The sequence below is a fragment of the Netta rufina genome, assembly GCF_964035555.1.
Source record: "Netta rufina genome assembly, chromosome: 26".
NCBI lineage: Eukaryota > Metazoa > Chordata > Aves > Anseriformes > Anatidae > Netta > Netta rufina.
Window position 1 is genome coordinate 2608307 of NC_140150.1, and position 26677 is coordinate 2634983.

Sequence of the window (26677 nt, forward strand, 5' to 3'; positions counted from 1 at the left end):
AGCTGGGGCGGATCCCTCCGCGCATGTAAACACAGCGCGGCGGGGCCCGGCCGCGGGGCCCCCACAAAGGGAGCGGAGGGGCTGGGGAGGGGGTGCGGGGGGGGTGGTTGGGAGGTGTTGGGGGGGGGGGGGGCACCGCGGGGTCCCGAGGCCTCCCCGAGCTCAGCGGTGCTGGAGGGGAGCGGCTGGGAGCGGGGGGTGAAAGGGGGCCGCGCACAAAGGCGTTGGGGCGGACATTTTGTGAGCGGGGCCGGGGCTCCCCCCCACCCCACAACCCGCCCCCCATCCACACATAACCCCCCCCCTAAAGCGCCCGTGGGGTCCCGGCGAGGCGCTGCTGAGGGCTCGCTGCCCCCCGTTCCCCGCCCCTCAAGGCTCGCAGCCGGCCCTTAACCCCCCCGTGAAGGGCGGGGGGGGTCTCGAATCTTCGCCCCCCCCCCCCCCCAACCACTTGGAGCCCCCAACCCCTCAACCGGCCCCAAGCCCGGGCCGGGCGCCCCCTCACAAAGGCGCGTGACGGGGCGGGGCGGCCGCCGCCCCCTCCCTCGCTCCCTCCCCCTCCGCCCAGCCCGGGGCGGACTCTTTTTCTCTCGTTCTCTGCCTTCTTGCCCCCCCCCCCCCCACCTCCCCCGTTACCCCCCCCCCCCCACCCCGAGCACCCCTCCCCTTTACCCCGCACCCCCGCCTCCTCCCGGCGCAGGACGCGCACGTCCCGTTTGGAGGCGGCGGCTGGCGGAGGATTGTTCGGTGCTGGTGGTGGGTGCTGGTGCTGGTGGTGGTGGTGGTGGCGGCGAGGCCCGGGCCGGGCCATGGCCGAGTTCCTGCCCCCGCCCGAGTGCCCCGTCTTCGAGCCCAGCTGGGAGGAGTTCGCCGACCCCTTCGCCTTCATCCACAAGATCCGGCCCATCGCCGAGCAGACCGGCATCTGCAAGGTGCGGCCGCCGCCGGTGAGTGCCCGCATGGCGCCGCCGGGGGGAGAACGGCCTTTGTGTGGCCGCACGGCTCGCACCGGCACCCGGCCGCCCTGCCCCGGTGCTGCGGGGTGGCGGTGCGGGGCTCGCTGCCCTCCCCCGGGGGCCCGCAGGTGCCCCCCGGGCAGGTGGGGCCGCTCCCTTCCCCCCCCCTTCCTCCTCCTCCTCTTCTTCTTCTTCTTCCTCCTCCGCTGAGAAGTTTGGTCGCCTCCGGGGGCTGGAGGGGGGGGTGCCCGGCGGCTCCCCGGCCTCCCCCCGCTGCCCAAGTGGCTCCCAAGTGTTGGAGGTGCCCGACACGAAAGTGGCTGGAGCCGGGGGGGAGGCTGAGCCGGCCCCGCCGCGGCTCCCCGCAGGCTCTTCAGGCCGAGCCGTTCCTCTCCTGCCTGTCCCCAGCTCCCCCCCTCCAAAAAAAAAAGTTCCAACGTGGCCCCAGGCGCTGTCCCGGAGCCGCTGCTGGGGGCGAGCAGCCCCCGTGCAGAGCCCTGGAGGAGGCAGCTGCTTGGGTGTTGCCCTCCATGTTGGCATTGTGGTGGTGGAGGGCTGGGGACACCGCTCCTCGCCTCTCCTCGCCCCCCTCCCCCGGGGCCCGGCCCTAGCCCTGGCTGGGGTCCGGCTCAGTTTTTATTTGATCCAGGTAACTATTTCCTCAAGTTGAGCGCCGTCCAACTCCGCAGCCCGGAGTTGGAGTGGTGTCTGTGCGAGCTGAAGCCTAGGCAGACATGGCCACCATTTTAGAATGCAATACACAGTGGGAAGAGTAATAAGCCTTCATCTTCATCATCATCACCTCGACTGTTGGTGTACCGTGCTCACGATTGTGGTGTGAATTCCGATTTCCTTTTGTTAGGCGACCCAATTTACTGAGAAATACTGTTAAAGATCTTAGCACCATAGTTTGTGTAGTCATAATTGTTAGTTCTTTTGCAGGGATAAACAATTGCACTGGTAAGGAGAGGGGCTTCTTAGAGTAAAAATCTAATTAACAGGCACGTGTGAATCATCTTATTTTGGGTGAATTGCTCTTTCTCTAAGTGGAGGGTGGTGCAAGTCCGGGGTGGTGCAGCTGGCTTGAGGTAGTTTACGTGACGGCAACAACTAGAATGTTAAATGGCAACTGAGAGCCTTAAAGCTCATCCAGCGAGAGGTGAAGCTGACAAAACGTTTCTGCACACTTTAGTTTTGTGAGTGATGCTTGGAGTTCAAAGAAAATAATGCTCAGAAACTCACGCTCTTCTCAGTTTTGTGTTTTAATCGTTGCTGGGACTCCTGTTGGTAACCATCCTTTTCCTCCTGAATTAAAATAAAGTGAAGTAACTTGCTGCGTTACTGTCTGAGGTGATAGAAATGTTTGTGCAGAATCTCGGAGAGGAAGATGTTTCTGTTTTCTGGGAGCACAGCGAGGGTTTGTGTTTGTATGAACATAAGTGAGAACGCTCCTGAATTTAGATATAGGTAGAATATACCAGTGCCCCTTTTCAGGCGGTGCTGACATAGTTAAGGGGATAAGATGGTTTTCATTATACCGTCAACACTGAACTTATGTAATCTTTTTGAGTAGAATAATCTTTTTGGAGAGCATATTGTCAGCAGTATTTCAGCAACTCTGAGCAGAACAGAAATTTTATGGAGGCTTTTCTCCTTTGTGACTTGTTTTAAAAATCTCATCGATGTTTCTCATCTGTTTATATAAAAAAAAGTCAGAGCCCTATCATAAAGCTTCCTGTGAGCTACATTATCTGTTAGAGAGTCATAAATGAACAGCTCTCCTAAGGAATAAATTAGTTACTACAACTGCATTCTCGGCATACTCTCATCTCCACTTACTGAAACGCGAAGATCTGTCTGTATTTATGTTCATATGTTTCACTGAACGTATTTAGAAGTAGGATGAAAATAGTCGGAGCTGCTGAAGGCGGAACAACACCTAATAGTTATATGGGGCCTGGCTTTCATGAGAGCTTAGCTACTACAGCTCTTATCTACCCTAGATAATGACTCCGGAGACTTGTGCAAGTGCAGTTGATCGTTCACCGGCCTGAAGCATAGAGGGAGCCCTTCCAAATCTACCAGAGAAAGCCTTGAAGTTGACGTAGTTCCTGGCCTTCCCCCTGGAAGCAGGAGGTGCAACGAATATTCAGTATAATCAGGTGGCTTATAATACTGTGGCCTACAAATTATACTGATTTTTTCACGAAATTGTGTACATTCTAGCCAAACGTGCTGTTTAGGGATGGCTGACATTTGGCAATCTTCCTGCATCCAAGTGAAGCTTTTGCCTGTGTTCTCAGTCTGGTTACCTGCCAGGGCTGCTGTACAGCAGGTATGCAGCTCTGTGAACTGTGCAGGATCCAGGACAGAAAAAAAAAAAAAAAAACACTCTGAATTTGATCCCTGGGTTTGCATTGTTTTAGCTTAAACTCTGCTGGATAATAATTGTGCTTTTCTGTCTGAACTGCAGTATGGAATAATGTTATACAGAACTGGTGATGCCCAGTCATAGCTTCACAAGTTTATGAAGAGGTCAATGCTCCTAAGATAGCTTTGATATTTCTGCCCTGGAGCACAAAGAGAAGAACTTTGTGGTCTCTGAAGGATGGGGAATATCTTCTGGCACCTTCCTTCTAGCATTATCTGGGCACCAGATATGCCTGGGAAAAGACATCATGCTGAAGGTTTGTAGGGCAGTGAACTGTTCTGCAAGGGGGATATCAAGGCACCTGACATACTGTTAGACATCTGGGTGGAAAATAGCAAGTTCTAGGTGCTCATTGCCTGTTCTTGGGATGAAAGGGTGTCCAGGGACCTAACAGCAGGTATAATTTCTGCACAGCAGTGCTGGAATTTCAGAGTTTCCACTTGAGTGCTCAAAAGCAGCTTTCTTCCTCTTTGTTCCAGTCATCACTGATGGCTTAGTTTGGCCCTTACTTCGAGGACTGTGGCACAAAGCAATGCCACGCTAACTGGTTTGGACTTGAAATGGCTGTCTTGAGGACGCACCGGTAACCGTGTGCCCTGACACTGTGTTGCATGACATAGAAAAACAAGTTGAAGGCTTCTTGTTCATGACCTTGAACATGAGGAGACAGTCCTGCTGGCAGCTGTGCCAGCCAGATACAAAGCTTTACTGGTGGTGGTTGTTAATCGAGTAATTAATGTGCTACCTAAATGAAAAATATTTTCGACTCTGTGCTGCTGAACTGAAGATGCGAAGCTAGAAGCAGAAAACTGGATGGCGTACAGCTTGTTTGCAGTCCTTCACATGCTGTGTTGCAGTTGGATTTTCTTCTGTGAACTGAAAACATCCTTTATTATGTTGTCCTTTATAAATGGTACGCTGGAACAGTGGCTTATTCCAAAAATCAGCATGTCAAGTGCTGGCTCTACATTCTGGAAGACTTTGTGATAGCATTGCATTGAGAGGGGCACTTAAATGAAATGAAGTATTGTTTGAGAATGGTATCAGTGCTGTTTGAAATAGGTAGCTTTTTAATATTAATTCATGCAAGTAAGCATTCTCTTGAATTCACAGCATAGCTTCAAGAATAAAAGGTAATGAGTAGTGCACATCTTACCGTTCCTGCTCCAAGTTTGACTTGAGAATGGACTCCTCTTTCCAGTTGGTTGGGTAGCTGCTTTGCAGCAGTGAAGAAATAACAGATAACAATTACTTAAGCCTTCCTTGCCATATGCATCAGTTTCAAAATACAAAATTCTGTAAAACAGGCTAGAAACACTGTATTTTTCCAATAGCCAAACATTAACATTCAGACTAAATGTCATTGCTTTCAGTAATGTGAATATGGAGAAGCGCATTTAAGGCTTCCAAGTAACCTGAAGTCTGCCCTGGTAGAACAAAATATTTTAAAATTATCTGTGTTAGCGTTACTGAAATCTTAAAGGAATTGGCACTGGAATTCTCTAAATTATCGGCTCAAATTTCCAATAAATCCTGGAATACTGGGAAACTTTCCAGAGGAATTAACTTCTTCATGGCTTTAAGTTCTTTTGCATGCAAGAGATGTTAACTGCATCTCCCTTCAGGGTGGAAGAATGGCTGATAACTGTCCTGAACAGGAACTCAAAAGGTGATACCATGAAATACGATTGCATGGTGTTGTCAGATCAGTTTTACTGTTTTCCATTAGACTACGTGTTTGGTTAAATTGGTTGTGTTGTCATGATCTGAGATCTATAAACTATAATTGAGCATGTTTCAGTATTCTAATTACAATAATTGTTATTCTGCAAAATTGATACCACGCCGAAGGAATCACAAATTATTTCAGCTATTAATGAGAAATTATAATGAAGGATAGGTTTCTAATGGTCTTTCAAAACCTCAAGCCAACAGTATGTAATTTTCATTAAGGGTCTAGAAGAACAAAGGAAATTATTTTGTATAGATCACAGGTTTATGGTAGGTGCCTCATTGTTACAGGGTGATCCTGATTGCCTAATAAACACTGGAAGATATGAAACAATAACCACTACTTGAGTAGGACTCCATGTGAGGTTTTACCTTTAGGAACAAAGGAGCCTGGACCAGTCTTAGAGGAGGGGGGATTGCAGAAAAATAATTGAATCCTTGTGGAAATCCTTGTGGGTCTGATGTTAGGAGAGCTGCTTTGGGTAAATCAGCGAACGCAGCTCTTGAATTTCCTGGTAAAGAATAGGAAGATGATTTTACCTCTAGTAGCACGGTTCTGAGAAGAGTGCCGCATTTAGAGTACTGCACTCATCTGAGAAATTTAAAGAGATCTGACAATTAGAGCGGGTGTGGAGAAGTGTCGAGAAAGTTCTGCACACGGAAGAATGAATTTGAAAAATGTCACCATACCACGGCTCGAGTGGGGCGAGCTGAAGGCACGGGGGCTTCTAAGAACTGAAGCTGTTGTTCTGGGGCACATTTTCGGGAATGGTGTTGATTTAGGCTGCTTGTTCAGCTGTGTGGCCAGCCTGCTGAGGGAGCTGGTCTGGATTTAAAGTCCCTCCTGCTTCCCACATTCCTCCTTGATTTTATTTATATATATATTTTTTAATGGAGAAATAAAGCGATTTCCTTCAAGCTAAGGACTAAACGCAGTTAACTTCTGGCACACCTTTGTTGAGGGAGATGTAAAGCAGCACAGCTACACCAGGAGTTAATGCAGAGAATTGCTCTGGTTTGCCCTAAACAGGAAGCTGATGGTGGTGATCCCTCGGATTTGATAATGCGCAGAGGCTCGGTCTGTTTATTTTATCAAAAAGAAAACAGATAATTACAATATATAAGCAAGCTTCATAGGGAGAAAATGATAGGTACAGCATAGCGTGGCAGCCGGGTTGAGAAGCGCCTGCAAACCGCTGGTTCCTGTGGAGCCGGAGCCAGGTTCGCTCGAGTTGGGTAACAGGACATGCATTTTTAACAGGGAAGGTGATCAGCTGTTAAGGGGAAAAAAATAAGGGAGACGATGAGTTTGCCACCTTCTGACACATTCAGATCAAGAATGGGTGTTTTCTGGAAGAGGTGTCTTGGTGCTGAGGCTCCTGTTTACAGGCTGTCAAATTCTGGTGAAGAAAATGAGATCTGCCATTGAAGCTCTTCAGGAGGTCTTTACGTGAAGAATTTGCTATGTTCAATCCAGGGGTTATACTGTGAAATAAGGTAAATCCAGAGCAGCTTGTTTATTGGTGTCCCTGAGCTTTAATTATCAGGGAAATATGGAAAAGCAACATTATATTACTAACGACAACTGTTCCGTGCAGCGTGACCAGTGGTATGTTTTCTGCAGTTCAGAAATGCTGAAAAAATGGAATGTACTTGAGGAATGATGAGAGAATATCCTCACCTCGAGTCAGTCCCTTCCAGCGTGGAGTTCAGACGCTCTGTCTAGCTCATAGAAGATTTCAGATGAAACGATTTAGTCTGAAACTAATTGTGAGGCAGCAGTGCAGGGTTTGGGGAGTTTTTGTTGGTTTTCTGTTTGCTTGTTTAACTTGAGAGACATAAACAGTGTCGGTGAGCTAAAAGCTGAAATTAGAGCTTCAAACTAAAAGCAGCCCTCTCCCCAGCCATGAAACTAATGCTGTCCATGAGCAGAACACATTTATTATGCCTGTGTGTCCAGCAGGATGTTCCTTCCCTCAGACCCAAATTTCTGGGTCACTGCTGGGACCTGCAGGGCAGAGGCTGGGTGTGTTTGCAGGAGGCCAGGCTGAAGGCCTCGAAAAGCTGGCGAGAACCTCTGGGTTCATAAAACCTGCCACCCTTCCTTACAGGAGCCTAAGCAATGGTCTTCACTGGAAGTGTAGGTGCTTTGCAAGTGAAAATAATCTGAAGGGAGAGCCTGAAAGGCGAGTTCAGGCCTCTGCTGAGCCGGAGAGGAGACCCTGCCCGGAGCTGGAGCCATCATCAGCCGGGTGCTGGTGCTGGAGATGGCTCTCACGTGTCTGTCTGTCTGTTGGGTGCCTGCTGTGCCTTCAGATCCTCCCATAATCCGAGTTAAACTGGGATTAAAAATGGTTTTGGAAGCTGTTGGTTGCGGCTCCAATGCGCTGTGATGGGAGAGCTCCACAAGCAGCACCGTGGTTGTGCCGCTCACCGGTTGGACACGTTCTGGAGGTAGCAGCAGGACCAGACCAAAAAAACGAGACCATCCACAGCCTTTGGGCCTTGAGGGAAGAGTGGCAGAGCTCTGGGGGCTGATGCCCTTCAGTACTGGCAGCTGAGCCTGGCCCCACTCTGATGGATGCTCTCTGCTAGGTGTGGTGGTAGGGTTATGAATATTTAAGACTTGAGAGGTTTGGCTGAGAAGTTTATCCTAACTAAAAGCACATTCATTTCAGTTAAAAGCTAATAGTCTGTGATTGCTTCCAGCTCCCCACCTCCAGTGAAGACAATACTGGGTGTGCCGCTCCTATAGGCTCCACCAAGGCTCTCTCCATATTGTCCCTATTCACTGCCTCATTCCTCCTCAGGATGGTGGCACTTAGCAAGCTACTTAAGGGTCCATCCTTCCCAGAGATGGAGCCCGAGCTTTGTTCACATTGAAATGGTTGCTTTCCCCCCACATTTTTTTTTTCTCTGAACCAGCATTTAGGTTGGGTCTCTGCAATCATCCCCCAAAAAATGGGGGAGCAGAGCTGGAGGTACTGCCCAAGTGTCCTCTCACCATTCATAGGCAATAAAGCTCCTGTCTGACCCCGTCCCAGGCTGTACTCATTTATTCATGCTCAGGGAGTCCCCAGATCTCCAGCAGACAGATCTGTATGCAAACCCTGGTGCCTGTTTTGTCCTGTTGTTCAAATCCCACTGTAGTTTCTGTCCACTACCCTTGGGTCCCAAGGAGCAGCCAGCTCTGACACTTGAGAATCAACCAGTTAATGTGGTTTTCTGTTTCTCTCCAAGTTTGGAGCTGGCACGAGAAACACTTGGGTCTGGAGAGGTGATCCCCATTGCAAGCTCATCTTTTTGGCAGCAGTTCTCTGTTGGGAAGGATTCATGTTTTTGTTTGTTTTTCTTTGTTAATCTGTGGTATGTAACAGAGCCTAGTTCAATTCACTAAAAGAAATACTTAAACAAGCTCATTTTACTGAAGAGTGCTGCGTGTAACTGGTATGCTACTTCACCCAAGACCCTTTATCAGCAGGGAGAAATTCAGTATTTTTATTGGAAAAATCACCTTCGCTCCAAATGACAGAGCAAGGACCGCATCATCACAAACTAGGTTAGCTGGTGATTGGAGTTATCAACTCATGTTAGCCTTTTAACAGGGTCAAAGAGGGATTAGTTCCCCTTCCAAAGAAATCTTTGTGGATGACCCACTGACACTGCTGGGATGATAAATGGTGGTGCAGACCAGTTTTGCATAGATTCTCTGATGATCTGAGTGTCCTTTGAATGTGTTTTTAATACATCCATAAAAACACGAGACTAAAAAGGACCTCCTGAGTCACCCAGTCTGCTCCTTTCCTCTTGGAGCCAACGATCGTGTCACACCTTTGTAAAGGCAAGATCATAGATCGGGGAACAAAGAATGTAGGTCAGGCGTACAGGGTGGGCATCCTGGGAAGCAGGGAATTGCTGTAGTTAACTGAATGAATTCGTGTTTCTATGGCAAGAATTGCTAAGATATTCTTTTGGATCTTACTATGAGACATTGTCTAGCAAAATAATGAAAGAGACTTTTTTTTATTTTTTTCTGACATTGGAGAGATAGCAACTAAAATGCTACTTGTGATTTTCAAAAGGTGTTGAAGAAATAGGAGATGCTTCAGAAAAAAATCCGGGGGAAAGTCATTATTTGCAGCACTAGAAAGCTGATTCTGTGAAGAGATGCAAAAAGATACGATTTGTTTGTTGAAAACTATCTTGAACGTTGCTTCCAAGAAGTGATCAGGAGTAGCTTCTTGGACATTAAGCGAACAAGATTTTTGATGGAAAAAACTGAGATGGGGATGGGGGGAAAAAGAAATAGTGAAGCTAACAAAGTTGTAGAACAGCTTACCCATGACAGTGGAGTCTCATTTGCTTGAATTTGGAGAATTGGGGTGTTAAATTTGAATTAGTGAATTGGGCGGAGGTACAAGATTTGTCAGCCGTAGTTACATGAAGCTTGTTATCTCTGTAACAGCGAATCTGGAAGGAAGAGTATAGAAATAGTTCTCCTAAGCATTTGTAGTCTGTAGTTTGCATTGGTACTTTAAATATTAATGTGATCCTGGGAGTTTGCCTTCTGCATAGTTACATTTGCCTATAAAGTTTGTAGAAAAGTTTCAGATTTTGATGTCAGTGTATTTTTTGCATGGATTTGTTCAGGTTTATTCTGCCGAGATCTGGTTAACAAATGCAATCTAACATAGGCAAATAATTTTGCTCATCTTTCTTGCAGGCTTCTTACAGTCATCTACGGACAATAGAAAGCCATGGAGTCATTTCAGATGAAGAGTCTGCGCACTATAAAAACTCCTGATTTTGTAGGAAATTCAGCTCTGATTTTGTAGGAAATTCAGTTCTTCCTTTCTGTTGTTTGTTGTGTATCCTTAACCTTAGTGCTTACACTGGTTGTTGAAAGTAAGCCAAATCGACCTTTTTAAACATTTTTGTTTTTTTAAATAAAAATAGGGGGTAGGAGGGGATCCAGACCAGTTGATATTGAAGACCTTGCAAATGCACGCTGGATGCAAAAGGCAAGTTTTACAGACTTTCCAGCAACTGGCTTAAGGGAAATGGGCCTGTGGAGCTGGTTTGTGTGGGCTGTTGTCTTCAGCACAGCTTGGCGTGCGGATCAGCAGCCTGGCAGAATGAGCATCGCCACGAAAAAGCTCCCTCTTGTGGTGCTGCTGCATTTCAGAGGTGCTTTTTTTTCCCCAAACATATGCCTTGTAGCTCCGCTTTTTATGAAAGTTGTGTTTATCTTAGTAAATTGTGTTTCAAATTGCATGTGAGTTTTTTGTTGAGTAAATAACGTAGTTATTAAACAAGAGTTATAAGAATCGTGTTTAGGAATTGAGGCAATTGCCATATGCTGGAACATAAGATGCGAAATATTATTTTATGGGTTATACCAACTTCTAATTCAGTTGAAATGCTCCAAATTGAGCTGTTTGTGACTTGAAAGTGAATCGGTGATAGTCGGGATTGCCTGTTCATCACTCATGCTGTAATTTCTCCAAATCATGCTTGCTGTGTATCTTTAGCTCAGACTCACGTCGTGTGAAACAGGTTCTGCGATAAATGAGGTGTGCGGCGCTGTGGTTCTGAAGCCAGAGGAGCCTTTTCATAATAACCAGTATGACCTGCTGTATAATGCTTAGCATGTATTTCCCTCAGCTCTTCCTGCTTAAAAAAAAAAAAAAAAAAAAGTCAAGAGCTTTACAGTGAGCCAGAGTAAATCCCATGTTACCTCTCAGTAAGCCAATTTACCGTATCTCAACAGGAGTTGTTGCAGTGACTTTCTCCTTGCTAAAAGTTGCACTCTTTTACGGCTGTTAAATTTGCGGTGACAGACCCATCTGCCTGCTGGACTGGGAGCCATGTATCGGGTGGATGAAGTTTGAAGCTGCTCTTGGTAAAGCAGCTGACGTGCCACCGCAGCGTTCTGCTATGCACATCGTTCACTGCTGTGTTGTGAAGCCTAAAAACTAAAAAGTGTAGATAATACTGTTAGGGAAGTCAGTGTTGTCTGGAGTCACGTGAATTTCCCCCAAGAATATAGATAACTAGTTCGTTGCTGCAGCAAGTGACTTTGGCAAAAAGGGGAGAAGTTCCCAAAATGTACCCCAGTCAGTAACGAGTAAGAGATGCGTGCAGCTAATTAGCTAGCTCTGGAATAGTTTGTTTCTGTATGCCATGTTATCAGCGAGGTGTTCTGTTAGATAATGCACATCAACTTCATTTGGTTTCATCATTGGAGAGGAAAAGCTTGCTTCTCATTACCAATGTTGAGGTTTGGTGTGTGCTTGATAAAACACACAGGTTGGTGGCCTTCACACTCAGGTTTCCCATACTCTGCGGCTCTTGTGTCCCTTCCCTCGAGTTGGCTTCTGCTGCAAGCTTTGCTTGGAGTGACAGCATGAGATTGTCACAGTACAAATTCAGCCTGCTTCTTGGTACATAAGATAATTGCCTTGCATGTCCCTTATGGTTATTTTTGACGCTAGTTTTCATATTAAGCCCTTCTGCTAAAGTAACAAATACTCTGCCTGTGACTAGTTTTATTTTTGTTGTCTGAGGCTGCAGGCGTTGAGGAAGCGCTGTTGTCTTTCCTGGTAGACAGCTCTTGTCTTCCTCTGCTATCAGTAGCTCTCGTGCACGTTATCTTCATTCTGTAATTAGCGATAATAAGATAGCTTTATATGTAATAAATTACTGTCAAGTTCAAATCAAATTTAATTTAGTTCTGTGAAGCTCCGTGTTGCCAAACCAACTGCATGTGATAGATGTCAGAGATGTAAAAGATAAAATTGCTTTATAGTTGTAGGTATAAATAACGCTAGCAGTTGCAGGTATTTTGTTTAAGTAATAATCATCATTTCTAATTGATCAAGATTCCAGTTGTTCCAACATGTTTGCAGACAAGGAATTAAGAAACTCTTTCTGCTCTGGAGTGCAGCTGCTGGTTGATCCTGATCTCGCCGGTTACCAGAGCTAGCTGCTGCATTGGCCTTCTGGAGCATGTAATGCCTGATACCAAATGCTGGTCTTCCCCATCAGGGCAGGCGTTGTGTTTTGGATCATGGTTCATGAAACTCTTCTTTATTCAATGTTTTTTTTTTGTGTTAACCACATGAAGCTGTTGCTGTATCTCAGAATTGTTACTGGGTGTTTGTTACTCCCATCTAAAGCCCTGGGGAGGTTTGACTTGCAAGAAGGCAGTGCTCCTTGGTCGGATGGACAAAACCCTCAGCTGCCCGCGGTTCCCATTTTGGAGTGGGGCCTTTGCAGTGCTGGGGCAAACAGCCCTGGCCCCGCTGCTGCTGCCTGGTGTGTGCAGGAGGGGGACCGAGGGCTCTTTGAGGACAGGTTTTCCATTTCAAAATGTCATTTCTTTCACCGTTTCAGTGTCTGTCTACTTGAAAGGCACAGTGACATATTGAAATGCTGCACAGTGAGGCTGGCTGGGGTTGATGCTGCATGTTTCCCTGGCTAGCCTTGTTCATAATGATGTGTTTTGGAAAGGGGTCAGCCTCATGGAGGCGGAGGGAGGAGATGGCTGCCAGCAGGGGCTGCACGGCCGAGAGCTGTGGTCCCAGAGGACGGTGCTGTATTCTGTGGTGCTGGGGGGGGGGGGACTTGGAAACACAAAGACCTCTCCGTGCTTCAGGCTTACCTGGCTTTTGAATGGACTACAAAGAAGTTTCATTTATTTTCCTGGTCTGTTGATGAAGCACTTCTTTTTTTTCCAGGACTGGCAGCCTCCATTTGCATGTGATGTTGATAAGCTTCACTTCACTCCGAGGATCCAGAGGCTTAATGAACTAGAGGTAAGCTGTAAAACTGAACATTGCTTCTGCTCCAGAATGTTTACATGTTCTTCCCCTCCCCCCCCTTTTATTTTCCAGTTGATTGTCCGTGAGCTCTGTTTGACTTCATTTCACAGCATTTGGTACATCTGAACATCAGTTCTGAATTAGCACACACAAATCCATGTGTTTCAGAATTTACATGAAAACATACCAACCATAAAAAGTAAAGTTAATGCTCACTGAAGGAACAACAACAAAAAAAATCAGGCCTTTTCCACATAGAGGCATTTATAAGCAGCTAAACTCAAATTCTCAAGTGCCATAAATTTTGGTCTGCATTTTCCATGTATACAGCGTCTTTTAAAAAGTAGAGTAGATGAAGCATTTACAGAGTGCTTTAAAAATAACAAGCCATTTGGAAGAAACAATTGCAAAATCTGGGTTCAGTTGGTGCAAAATCTGCTGTTCACAAGCACTTTGATTCACTGCTTTCATAATTCAGACTAGAAGAAGGGAGTGGCGGCGAGTCCTGGTTGGCTCACTGCTGGTAAGAACTGGAATGATGGTGACTCTTTGCCTGCCTGATTTTCCTCATGAGCAGAGGACGCTTGCTTTTCAAAGATGTCATGATTATGTTAAGTGCAGGGTAAGAGCTCAAACGTTGGCTTTGGGTACAAGGGAAGCAAGAGATTTATATGGACACAGACTGGCTTAGAGCTCTCTCTGGAGCTTAAGAACAAGGTGGTGTGTATAGACGTGGCTGTTCTCTACCTTAAGCACAGAAAATTGTGATGAAATTGAAATGTGGCAAAATTTAAGGTACAACTCTTTAACACAGCAAGTGTTCAATCAGAGCCCGATGTTACTGTGTGAAGTGCTCTACAAACAGAGTAGTTGGCTTTCCTTGCAATAACTGGCTTACTTCCTTCATAAAAATGATCCAAATGCAGTCTAACAAAAGCAACCTGTAATAAAGTACCTGCGTTACCAGGATTTAGGTCGTTTTTTTTTTTTTTTTTTTAGCAGTGATAACTTGCTGCTTGTCTGTTCTCAGTACTTTTCTAAATGCCTTACAAAAAGTTAATAAGTGACTACAGGAAAGACATATGATATTTGTACATTTTTTTTCCCCTGCATATGATGTGAAGGAAAAAATGCAAAATTACAATTGCAGAGGGAACAGGCAGACATGCAGTAGAGGCTGCAACCTTATAAGCTGTGGGAAACAGAAGCTTTATCTGTATTTAGCATTCCATTCAATTCTCGTTTTTTCAGGCCCAAACCCGTGTGAAGCTGAATTTCCTGGACCAGATTGCAAAGTTTTGGGAACTTCAGGGATGTACACTGAAAATTCCACACGTGGAGAGGAAGATCTTGGATTTATTTCAGCTTAATAGAGTAAGACTATGGAGAAAAGTCTTCTGAAAAGTTGTATCATCACAGTTTCAGGATGGTATCATAATTGATCAAGATAGGTTTGGGGGTATATCTAAGACGGAAACGTATTACTTTATTCAACCTAACCTAGCTAATGTGACAAAATAATAGGAAATGTAATAATTGTGGAAGCTTTCATATGAGCAGGGAGATTAAACTAAATTTCCAACTCTTCTTCAAAGTTGAACTTGAATACAAATTGAATACAAAGAATTAACTTAAGCTTAACTGGAAGAAGCTTCTGAACCATGACAGCAGTGAGAAAAGACCATTCTATTAAGAATACGAGAGAACAACATCCAGTTACTTTTAGGATGAGGCTTGTTGAACTTGTGGAGGAGATTATGTATTGTGATAGCAAGGGATGGGATTCACTGACCCTCAAGGGTATGTTCTCTGTGCTTCTTTACGTTTAGGGTAGTGTTTGATTAGTTTTGAGCCTATTTCATAGTAAATGTTCTAGAGAGAAGAGCTGATTGTACTGTGCTAGAAGGTCTATTGGAATACGAAGTAGAGGAATGGCAAATTGCATCCAGAAAAATTCTCATAAGTAGGCTGAATTGCTGTTTGGTCATCACATACAGATGCTGACTTGTTTGTAAAGTAATTCAAAGACATTTACATGTCCTGATTAGGTTATATGTTCCAGTTACAGCTTTTGAACAATTGTTACTTTTTTTTTAAATTCTATACTTCTCTCTTTTAAAATACACATTGTGTTGTTGTCCTTATCTTATTTAAACTAGCAATGCTTTCCTTAAATGCTGCTCATCTTAGTATTAAGTTTATAATCATTCTATTTTCTCTTTTTAGCTAGTTGCAGAAGAAGGAGGATTTGATGTAGTTTGCAAGGAGAGAAAATGGACCAAAATAGCCACTAGAATGGGATTTGCTCCTGGCAAAGCAGTGGGTTCGCACATCCGTGCGCACTATGAGCGTATTCTCTATCCTTACAACTTATTCCAGTCTGGAGCTAGCCTATTGGTAAGCTATTTTGGAGCTAACTGAAGTCCAATTAATTTAGCTGCCAGTCTGTTTATTTTTTATTTTTTGATAGCATATTCCCAAAGACTGCGTTTTATGGCATGTAGGTGACGGTAAGCAATTTAGAAAACCGTAGTCAAACTTCTAATCAAAAATATATTTTTTTAAATCACTGCTAAGCTGGATTCTTAAAGCTAACTTATTGACTGGTTTGAATTCTGTGTTTCTGTATTTTCTATCTACAGTTTGCAGCAGCCTCATGATAACATGCTAGGGAAATTGCTGTGACAAAAATATTTTGCCTTGCCTGAGAGGTGTTCATGCGAAGCCGTGGAAAGTAGTACTGTTTTCTGGAAGCACGTCATTGAAAACTTTGCATTTTTGTTCTAGAAACCTTTAATTCTTGAGTTGTTGTTCTTCCAAAGTGGTGTGTTTTGTGACACCTGTCTTTGGTTTCATATTTTTGAGATGCAATTACTTAGGGAAAGAGATCTAAAGGTTAGAAAGCAGTTCACATGGTGCTACACTTTAATGGAAATGTAGGTTCCCTGTGCAAGTGCCTATCGTACAGTTGATGTATCATACAGTTCATGGTTTTCTCTGTAGTGGACCCTTTCAGAATAGAAAAACATTCTCAGATGACTGCTTGTGATTTCATTTGATGAGGTCATGCTTCTTTTTAAATGTAACTTTCCAAGCTTTCTCTTGCAATTGACACCTGATATTTTTTTTCCAAACTGATGTGTTTAGTGCATCATTTAATTCTGGAAAAGCCATGTTGGTATGTTTAACTTTGCTTTTTTAACTCCCCCCATAAAATCTGTTAAAATATTTCCCTCCTACATGTGGGAATGATGTATATTTTTAGTGAACTGAGAGAATCCACAGAAGTCTTCTTTTTAGCTCATTTTCCACTCAATTTTTTTTTCTTCCTGATAATGTTGTCTTCCAACTGAGTTTGTTTTGCAATTCATTTTTTAGGATGAATCTCAGATGAGATTCTGTTTTGGCTTTCTTCCATGTGTTCACAGTAAGTGGTGCTTTCCTAGATGTTTCATGTGGAGGTATCCATTTTATTTTATGTCTGTTCAGTGATTTACTGAGACTCCAAGCATCTGTGATTTTTTTTTTTTTTGGGGGGGGGGCTGGGAGAAGATACAGCTATTGGGTTTGACAGCTGTCAGTTTCAGATGTGTGCTTTCTTCTTGTGATACTTCAACAAGCCTTTCAATGCTGCTAGGATCATCATCCATCAGATTAGTGCTTATATTCACTAATTTTTCTTCTTAATTGGTAGTATTTGCAATATTGTTTTTCTTCCTGTGGTTTGTATGTGGGGAAATACGGAAGGATATCATTTCCGCTGTTGGCTGTGCCATAACTTAAATCTTGTCCAAATCTGAGTATAACATTATTTGTTTATTTGTGGGTTAGATGAACATTAAACTGCCTTCATAAGGTGTTTTGACCAATAGCTCATCTGGAAATATTTAATTATCTATGAAAAGGTAATGAAATTATCTGGAGCTGTTTAGTATTGAACTAGTAGCATGTTTTTACTAAAGCTATTGTTCAGTCAAACACCAGAAATCGGCGTTTGTCTAATACGCAGCAAAGCTCTTCAGGGGTAAATTTATTTTATTCTTAACTTGATATATTTCACTAGACAGGTCTTGGATGTAGCTCCAGAGAAGCTGCGGTAGAAGTTTAACCTTTCCAAAAAGGCTCTGCTGGCTGGGAGAGGAAAGCACTGAAGAAATAGCAGTTAGTAGCCTTTGTTAAAGACACGTGCTTGCAGTTAATAGGGTCAGTCATGGAGTGATATAGGTTCAGAGGAATTCTCATTCTTAAGGCAGAACTTTAGCTCCTAGCTCTTGTAGGTACAATTGAAAATGTTAACTAACAGTCATTTCATACTGCTGCTTTGCCTTCAGGTTACTGAGGCTCTGGGAAATGTTTCTACTTAAGTAGTTATTGAAAACTTAGTATTTAGGAAGTGTCTTCTGGGCTTTTTTTTTTTTTTTTTTTTCAATGAGCAGCGCTCTTTTTTTTTTTTTTTGCTTGGACACTCCAATGAAACAAGGCAAGTTCTGCTCTTTGTTATTTTTCTTTCCAGGTTTCATTATTGTTTTGTTTAGGAAAAGCTGTTTGCCTTCTAGGTATTTGCTTTCAAGGATCATATGTCCTCTGTTACCAGAAGGAGTACAAACTCCTTTTTTTGTGAAAGGTTCAGGTTTCACATGAGTGCATAATTCAAGGAACCAGAATTTACAAAAGTTATTAAATGTGTCAGTGTTCTGTGGGACTTTGGTCTCCTTTACTTTTCTGGTCACTCATTTTCATATTTCTCCTACTTGGTTGTCTTTTCTGCTGGTCTTTTTCTCTCCTGAGAAATTGTTTGTGACTTTCTCCCACAGATGTTAAGGTGAAATAATTCACATCATCTTCTTTCAGTCCGAGCCTCAAGGGAGCAAGATCTTTGATGAATTAGCTGCAATGCTCTATGTACCCAGCACAGGAACGTGCCTGCCTTTTGAGCCTCAGCCAGGATGTGTGCTGATTTTGTGTTTAAGCTGCAGTGTTCAGTGGTTTTCTGTGTGTATTCAGTGTTGAAGTCATGCATTTGCTTTCAAAGAATCAATCTATAGCTAACAAAGTCTGTGCTGAAAAAAAATTCAGAGGCTTCTCTGAGAAGTCTTGTGGACTTCCTCTGCATGATAGTTTATCATATTCTGCTGTCCTTGACTGATGTTTCCCTTTTGTCAATCGTGTATTTCTTAAAACATGGACTTATCTTCTGAAATACTGCTTTTCCCTCCTCTTTCCCTCCCGCTACTGACTGTGATTTGTTTCTGAAGGTCTGATTTTTGTGTTGTCTACAGAGAATCGGTCCTTATGCCACTGTAACGGTTCTCTTGCAGTTCCTATCCTGTTTTCTCTGTTGTTGACAAAATGATTCTGTTGGGAACAGATGAACAGAACTGGGGAAATTGTATCCCGGCAATTTGTGTGGGATATTTCCTGACAACATAAAATTCTTCCTTTCTTCAGGGTTTGTTGTTTACCCATCAAAACGTGTTATGTCTTCTCTCCTGTTATTGAGGGCTCTGTGCCTTGACAAACTTAGAGCTGTACTATTTATTATTTACCAAATGTGTGCCCAGTTTTCAGTTTTTGATAGAAATTACTTGAAAGAACTAAAGCTCTTCTTGCATCTCTTCTTCCCTTCTGCTCATAATTCACCCAGTGGTCCTGTTCTCTCAAAAATACATAAAGAACGTATCTTTAGTGTTCTTCAGACAAAGTTCTGTTTCAGTTGAGAGGGATGTATAGGCTGCAACTTACTTTTGTATTACTCTGTATGTTAGCATTACAGTGATGCAATGTCAGGACACCACAACAGTTTCCTGTATGCAGTTGATACCATCTGCAAAAGCATCATCCAGTAAAAGAATTGGTATTAGTCCCACAGTGAAATGTTGGAATTCTAGAAAGAGCTAATAACATACTACAGAGTTGCAGGGGACTATAACTTGGTTCCCCAAATGATTTTGAAACTTTGACATGCTGTTTCACTTGCTGAGAATGAAATTTCCAAGTGTTAAATTTCCCACCCTGGGCACTGTGTAGTCCTGTTTGGATAGCCCTCAACTAGGTTGGCCTTCCAAGAAATTCCAAGCGTAGAATGCTTTGGTCCTATAATTCACAACTTCCCACTTGGCTGGTTTTATGAACAGTTTAGGATTAAGAAGGCTAGACTTGCTGGTTGTGTTGCTTTATGAAAGACTGCGTAAATGCAGTGAAATAGGACCTTCATTGCACACTGTATGGGCTGCTGGACAGGCAGGCATGGGAGGAAACTAGAAAATCTGATGGAAGCTTGCCTGCTTTTTATACCGTTCTGCTGCAATTGTTATTTTGGTGAACAGTGTTCTGGAAGAGAAGTGCTTGGTGCTCGTAAAATTTAAAGGATGACTTCAGCTTTATTTAAGAGCCTTTATTAAGGGTACTGCACATAGTAAAAGGGCAGGAAAAAGAGATTTTGTGACTTGTATAAAATGGTAACATTTAAATTGTCATAAATACTGTCTTTATTAACTCGTCACAGTAAATATTAAAGTCCTGTCTGCATTCTTTCACGTTATCCAGGAAATTGTTCTATGCAGTTTGTATTAGAAGTGGAGACAGAAGTTAAGTAATCAAATTGTGTCTCTTCAGTGTTTGCAGAAACCAGATCTTGCTAGTGACACGAAGGACAAGGAATATAAGCCCCATGATATTCCGCAGAGACAGTCTGTTCAGCCATCTGAAACTTGTCCACCTGCTCGTCGAGCAAAACGCCTAAGAGCAGAGGTGAGATAATCTGTCTTTATATGGGTAAGTGCTCTGTGGTGTCTGAGCTTGAAGTTGTAATCCAGAGATAGTTGACCTAACAGTGCGATGGTGTAATGGCACAACAAATTTTAGCTAAGTTGCGTGCATTTTATTTCTATCAGGTTGCCAAATACATAAATAGTAAATAGCTGTTTATCTTTGTTAAAACATGCCTAAATATTTATGAATGTATGAACTATAAATAGTAAGACTTGTTTGATACTTTAAAAAGAAAAGAAAATGTTAAGGTTGGGAGTTCTGAGGGGCTCTTCTAATGAAGTTGTTCCACTTGCATACTAGTTATGAGTGTATATGCTAAAATATTATTGTAGCATAATTATAAATGATATGGGGTTTATAGATAAAACACAAGTGATAAATTCTAGAAACGAAGCTTGTCTTTTTGCAGCTTTGATCTTAATTTCCTCAGAAAACAGTCAGTAAACAGCAGGTATTCTTTTAATGTGTTGAGAGGTTTCTGTTAACCTTTTGTGAGTTGAAGCCAGAATTTAGATTAGAGACCGTTTTCTTTACGACATTAGCATTGTTTTCCTTCATTTTTGACCCTGTGATTTCCATCAGTTTGAGATACTTTCTCCATGCAGTCTGAGGAGAAAATTGCATAACATTAACTCAGAATAGGTTGTTAGAAGATTAATATTACATGCTTAAGAAATAATACTTACTTGGCTAAACATAAAATGTGTATGCAACGAGTTATCCCGTGAAGATGTATTTTAGAAAATTGTTGTGTTTCCTTTGTTGTTCTGCTGTAATTTCAGTCTTTCCAGCCTGATGTTACTGCCTTCACAGAGCTTACTATTTCTTTTGTTTGAGCAGTTGAAGAGGCTCATTCCCAGGAGACTGTCTTAGTAGTGGTGACATCATGAGTTAGGAAGGTCATGATTGACTCTGTTTATAATCCAGTTAGTTTCAGTCTCTCTATTAAACTCCTATTGTTCTAATTGTGGTTCTTATTACTACCAAGCAATAGAGCTTAATTGTTGCAAATTCTGCTTATGTATTTTTTTTTCTAAGTTACAACTAAGGTTTTCTAAAGCTTTTCCACTCGTAGCCTATTATGAGTAGGTTTATAATTCTGAGAAAACCTCAGCAGTTTGAGCTGAAATTTTCCATTTGAAGTATTTGCCTGGGGTTGAAAGGTGTTAATTCTGAGAAATATTACCCGTTTTTATTTATTTATTTATGGTGTATTTTAAGCAATAGAACCTCTTCTTGTTCTCATAGAGACAGGAGTTTGGACAGATTAAACACAAAGTGATGGGGAAACAGTGTCAAAAACACATATACTTCTTTAACAAAATAAAAAAGTACCTGATAACGATGGAAGTCTAGCTTTTAGAGCTAGGCCAACAAGTCCATGCATTATTTGGGAGTCAAGGAGGGGTGGACAACAGACTGACTGGTGTGAGGAGCAAGTTGCATGACCTCATTTCCTTAAGAAATTAAGCTTAAAAAAACACAGTATTGGAGAAACCCATCTTTGTGCCGAGGGATTTGAGAATTGGTCTCTCTGTGTCAAAACTAAAGAGAAGAAATAAAGAATTAAATGGAAACACGATTCTGTGTTGAAAGCTCCACAATACACCGAGTTCCCAGCTTAGAAGACTGGAGTATACTGCTTTTGAAGAGTAAAATCAAATCTTATAAAAGCCCAAAGTAGTTTGTTGCTCCTTTGCTATTTATTGAGTTCCCGTGAGATGAAATTAAAAATATTATGGTGCCATTATTGCCACAGGCTTTTTGTAGACTTTCCTTTTAAGTCTCTTCAGATTGTTCCCTGTGTTATTTTTCTCTGAAGTCTAATTTTTTAATTTTATTTTCTTAAATTATAAAGCACTGAAGAAATTTAGGTTACCTTTTTAGATTTATTCATTTACAAGTATAAAATAGGGAGTGTAAGGGAGGGTAAGCACAGTCCTCGAAGTCTGCCTGACTTCTGCCTGCCTGGCTTTTCCCTAGGAGTCAGGTTACCAGTACCTTAATGGCTGAAAGCCATTGTCTTTTTTTCATTTTTTTTTTCCTTGGCTTTGAAAGCGTTAAAAAATATACTTTAAAGCCTTGCAAGGGTCTGACACCGAAGTTACTCAGCTTAGAGACTTGCAGAACAACGTGCAGATCTCTTCGGGTGTGCAGCCTTTCCTGGAGCATCATGTGCAGTGGCCAGTGGTCTGGGGGCTGCTGGTGTTTCCAGCAGGGCGATTCATTCCAAAGCTGTAGGTCTGTACTTGGGCACGTAGCCATGAGTTTGTATGGCAGTGAACAGTTTCACAAATACAAATGTAAAGCCCAGTGTTCTATTTAAGGATCTTACTGCAGTTTTTAGTTATTTATTATTATTGTTTTTTTAAAGGCAACCAATATGAAAAGTGAATCTGAACCTTCAGAGGCCAGAACTCATAATCTGAGACGCAGGATGGGATGTGCACCTCCAAAGTGTGAAAACGGTGAGTGGCGAGTGAAACAAAGGGAATGCAAGTTCTGTTACTTTGTAATAACTTATTTCAAGACCAAATTTTAATTCACCAGTTGAAGCAATTCAGGAGTGTTTAAATAAAATACATAAAATAAATAAAACAAAATGGAATTTGTTGTAAAAGTCATTTTATGACTTTGAAATCTTCTGTTTTGTGAATCGTTGAGTTTTCTTGAAGATGATAAATTGTACTTTTTAATCTTCAGTGTCTATTACAGAGCAAGCAGAGATGAGATTTAAGCCGTATTTCTGTTTTGAATTTTAAATCGCTTGTAGCATCAACATGTTAGCTTTAAATACAGGAAACTCGTTTAGGAAGGTATCAGATTTCAGAAACTTTTTAGGAAAGAATTTGAAATAAGGAATTGAAACTCACAAAGATGAAAGATACTATGTTGTAAACCTAACCATAACATTCCTATATTAACATTTTTAATTGCTTCTGTCAATAGTCCTGAATCTGTTGTTATCTGTCAAGAAATAATTTCAGACTGAGAAGAAATGTTTAATGCCATCAAGTTGAGAGAATAAGCTTGTTGACAATTAATTTAACAAAGCAAATATGGCAAGCATGTGCAATTGATGATTGACATTAAGCAGCTCTGAGTCATCTTTGTTTCATTCACAGTCTTTGCTTTCAAGAATTTTTGTGTGGATTATGGTCTTATTTAATATTTTTCTTAAAAAGTCTCTAGGCATTAATCTTTTTTACTTTATCTTTAGAACAAAAAAGCTGTAGTCAATTTTTCTCTTTCTGATAAATGTAGACATTCTTCTTTATAATGTATTTGTTAGTTCTTGGACTTCAAGAAATGTTTTTGGATTGTCTCACATCCCTGTGGAAAAGTCTCTAGCTCACTTGTAGGTTTAGCGTAGAGCTTCTCTTACCCCCTTGTCTTCAACACCAGAACCCCGGGATTCTCCAAACTCTGCTGTACAGAGGCGAATATGCATTTGCTTTTTGTTAGTTCAAAATGTCAGGAATTAAGGCTTGAGAAGAAACATGCCCAAATTAGGAATGTAAGAATGTAGAGGAAATGTTTCTTTCTCAGGGCCACCTCTGTTGCGTGGTCATCTTTGATCATATGCTGTCGTGAAAGCTCCCACTGCAAGAAACTGAAGTGTGAAGATCATCACAAGAAGTTGCAGTGTTTCATCTCTCTGTGTTACATGCTGCCATAAAAATGGAGTTATTCAACCACATTTGATAACACCACATGTAAACAAATTTCGGTTTTGAAGATAAATAGACTTGCGAAGTGTTTAAAATACCCACTCTAAAATGTGTCTGCTATAGTCATTTCTAGGTTGTGATGGCATGTTCAGATTTTCCGATAGTACTGGCTTATGTGGGCATTGCAGGTGTTCAAATCTTGCCTTAATTTAACTGAAACTGTTTGTATTAATGTTTCATTACCATCATAAAATCAGGCATCAGTGACCATCTCTGCACATGACAGATTAAAACAGTTTACGAACTTGCCTGCATCGTCAGTGTTCTTAGTACAACCTTAAGTAATGGTAAATTCCCTTTGAAAGGGAGGTGCTCCCAATGTGTGTATAGGACAAAAGTAATTCCAAAAAAGAACGTAGAGTGGCAATCTTAACAAGTCGCAGCAAACAAAATAAGTAATAACCAGTGATGCTAAGTGTTAACACATTTTGTAATAGCCTTATTTTTCTCCTATTGCACCAGAAAAGGAAATGTATAGTTCAGTGAAACTTCCTGAGAAGAGAGAGCATGCTGGGGAGCCGGAGAAAGACAAATCCAAAGCCCGATCCAAAAAACCTACTAATGCTGTGAGTGTGCCCTTCATTCCTGATGTTTCATATTGTTTGCAGGTGTTTCTGGGTTTCTTTAGGGTATGTAGTGACATTTCTGTGTCACTTAGATGCAGTAAGGACTCCGTTGTATTCTTTGTGTAATTTTGTGGTTGAAACAAAGCAGTGCCTGTGCCTGCTGGAGTGTAGACACTTGTAAAGCTTCAGGCTGCTACAAAGCTGAAAATAACAGGAGAGATAAGCTTCACTATCTATAACTCAAGTAACTTGTTTTCTGTCTCCAAGGTACAGCCTCAAAATAATTTTGAAAGAAGAGTCAAAATAGAACTTGTTTTTCTGTGAACTGATCTCTCTATCTAATCTCAAAGGGAGTTTAAATGCGAGCTTTTGCACCCAGGTCTTGAACAAACCTGCCACTTACTCACGTTTCACTACAAACTTGGAAGCTTTCTTGTTAAAATTCTTCATAAAAAATAATTTCATGCTCCAGCCTTCCATGTAAAACGACCCCTAAATTAAACTAAAACCAAACAACAACAAAAGCAGCAAAGCCTTGCCTTGCCAGTGAGAAGATAATACTGAGATTTTTTTCTGTCTATGCTACAACTTGGGTTCTCTTCCCACATGTTTGGTGTGCCTGCACCTTTTTCTTGGGGCTCTGCAGCTGCTGTGTGAAACTTCCATCAGACTTCTTTCAAAACTGTGCCTCCCTCTCCAAAAGTACATACCTTCGCTGGGAAGCCAGTACCTTTCCAAATAAAAAGGAAGGTTTTGGGTAGTATTTCTGAGAAAAAACAGGAACAGTCCCATCAAGAGGAACCCTCTTTTCTCTTCTGAGACTAAAAACAGTTGGTCTCAGAGGATGCTGAAACATCTGTGCATGTTAGGCATGACAGCAAGAAGAAAAAGGATATGTGAGCCACCAATAGATGTTAAAATGTTCTTGTCAAATCCACATACTGCTGATTTGAAACTATCCTGGCTGCTGCATCAAGTTTTCCATCATTTGAAGAAGGCTACAGGGAAGAGCTTGCAACTTTTGTAGTCCTTCCTTAAATTTCAAAGGGGGTTATGTAAGTTACAAAGACATAAAAACGTTGTGTTTGCTTTTCTCACTTCTATTTCAGAGAGAAAATAAATAAGCTTTGGCAAATGTCATGGATGACTTAGTTACAAACTTCTCTTTTACCATGAGTTACCTTAACTGCTCAAATTCCCACTCTGTCAATTTCTTGTTACAGGTGGATTTGTATGTATGTCTCTTATGTGGCAGTGGTAACGATGAGGACCGTCTCCTGTTGTGTGATGGCTGTGATGACAGTTACCATACATTTTGTTTAATTCCACCCCTTCACGATGTTCCCAAAGGGGACTGGAGGTGCCCCCAGTGTTTGGCTCAGGTAATTTGACAAACTGTAAAAGATAGGTTGAAAATTGTCTGTTTTACATATGACCCCAGGGATTGAAAACACTATTTGTTACTGCTTAGTTGTGCAAACAAGGTGATCAAGGACAAAACTAAAACGAAGACCCGGAGTGCTTCAAATCACAAAGCTATCACTTAATACTGCAGAGCCAAAACATGATCTGCACTAGCATTGCTGAAATTCCAAAGAATAGTTTGCATTTTAATTGTTGCCTTCCCTTCGTATTTAAAATTGGAATCTCGCTGTGTGTTTCAGTATGGAGTTTTCTGCATCTTTTTTGCTTAGCTGTATTAAAGGAAGGAGAAATTATGGCATTGGCATATTAATTCATTGGTGTTTGTGCAGATTTACCAATACATACAATAGTTTGGTGAATCAAGCAGAGAGCATGGAGTCAGGGCACTTTGAGTGTGCTTTCTGACTTGTCCTCTGGCTGTGTGACTTGGGGCAGTCATTTCATATTGGTGTGCCTTCCTGCCCCTGCCAAATGGGGTAATACTAACCCATCTGTGTAAAATCTGAGTGCAGATTGTCTTATTAATACATTAAAGTAATTATTTTTTCAATTGCAGGAGTGTAATAAGCCTCAAGAAGCATTTGGTTTTGAACAAGCAGCAAGAGACTACACACTGCGCACCTTTGGAGAAATGGCAGATGCATTCAAGTCAGACTATTTTAACATGCCAGTACATGTATGTTCATGTTTTTACCCTAATGCCATAATGTAGATTTCATTTTTAGTGCTTATGTATCTCATGGGGGAGGGTGAAAGCCCGGTTTTGAATGGGAAGAAATGTCAAATCATGTTTTTTTCACTTCTGAAAAAGCCTCTGTAAGTAAGAAAGTACTCTTCCAGCTATCGTCTGTTGCTGAGACTACAAAGAAACAACATGTCTGGGGGGGGCAAACCCATTTCTGTTGCATTTTTTTGTTTGTTTGTTTTGCTGAAGCAATTAAGACATGAAATGTGTTAAGTTAATGGAGGTTCCTCCCTGAGCTAGATTTTATACATGGCCCCTTTATATACTGATTCCTGAGTCCTTGTACATTTGTATTTTTTCTCATACTTAGATGGTCCCCACTGAGCTGGTTGAAAAGGAATTCTGGAGACTTGTTAGTACCATTGAAGAGGATGTTACAGTGGAATATGGAGCTGATATTGCTTCAAAGGAGTTTGGCAGTGGCTTCCCTGTTAGAGATGGGAAATTCAAAGTGAGACCAGAAGAAGAGGTAGGTCTTTATTAGTTCACTCGGTATAT

The 26677-nt window shown here is 42.0% G+C and overlaps 1 protein-coding gene across 2 annotated transcripts in view; it reads left to right on the forward strand.

Moving 5' to 3' along the window:
- The first annotated feature begins 737 nt into the window (after positions 1-737).
- KDM5B (lysine demethylase 5B) overlaps positions 738-26677 on the forward strand; it is a 47225-nt gene continuing 21285 nt past the window's right edge. Inside the window, exons 1-10 of one of the 2 annotated variants that reach the window (XM_084302123.1) lie at positions 738-947; positions 12858-12935; positions 14193-14315; positions 15168-15338; positions 19557-19691; positions 22087-22180; positions 23906-24009; positions 25233-25391; positions 25991-26110; positions 26490-26648. In XM_084302123.1, the coding sequence (XP_084158249.1) occupies positions 810-947; positions 12858-12935; positions 14193-14315; positions 15168-15338; positions 19557-19691; positions 22087-22180; positions 23906-24009; positions 25233-25391; positions 25991-26110; positions 26490-26648 (1281 nt within the window). In that variant the 5' untranslated portion in view covers positions 738-809. Of the gene's footprint in view, positions 948-12857; positions 12936-14192; positions 14316-15167; positions 15339-19556; positions 19692-22086; positions 22185-23905; positions 24010-25232; positions 25392-25990; positions 26111-26489; positions 26649-26677 lie in introns of those variants that run through there. The other variant, XM_084302124.1, reaches the window with a different exon arrangement.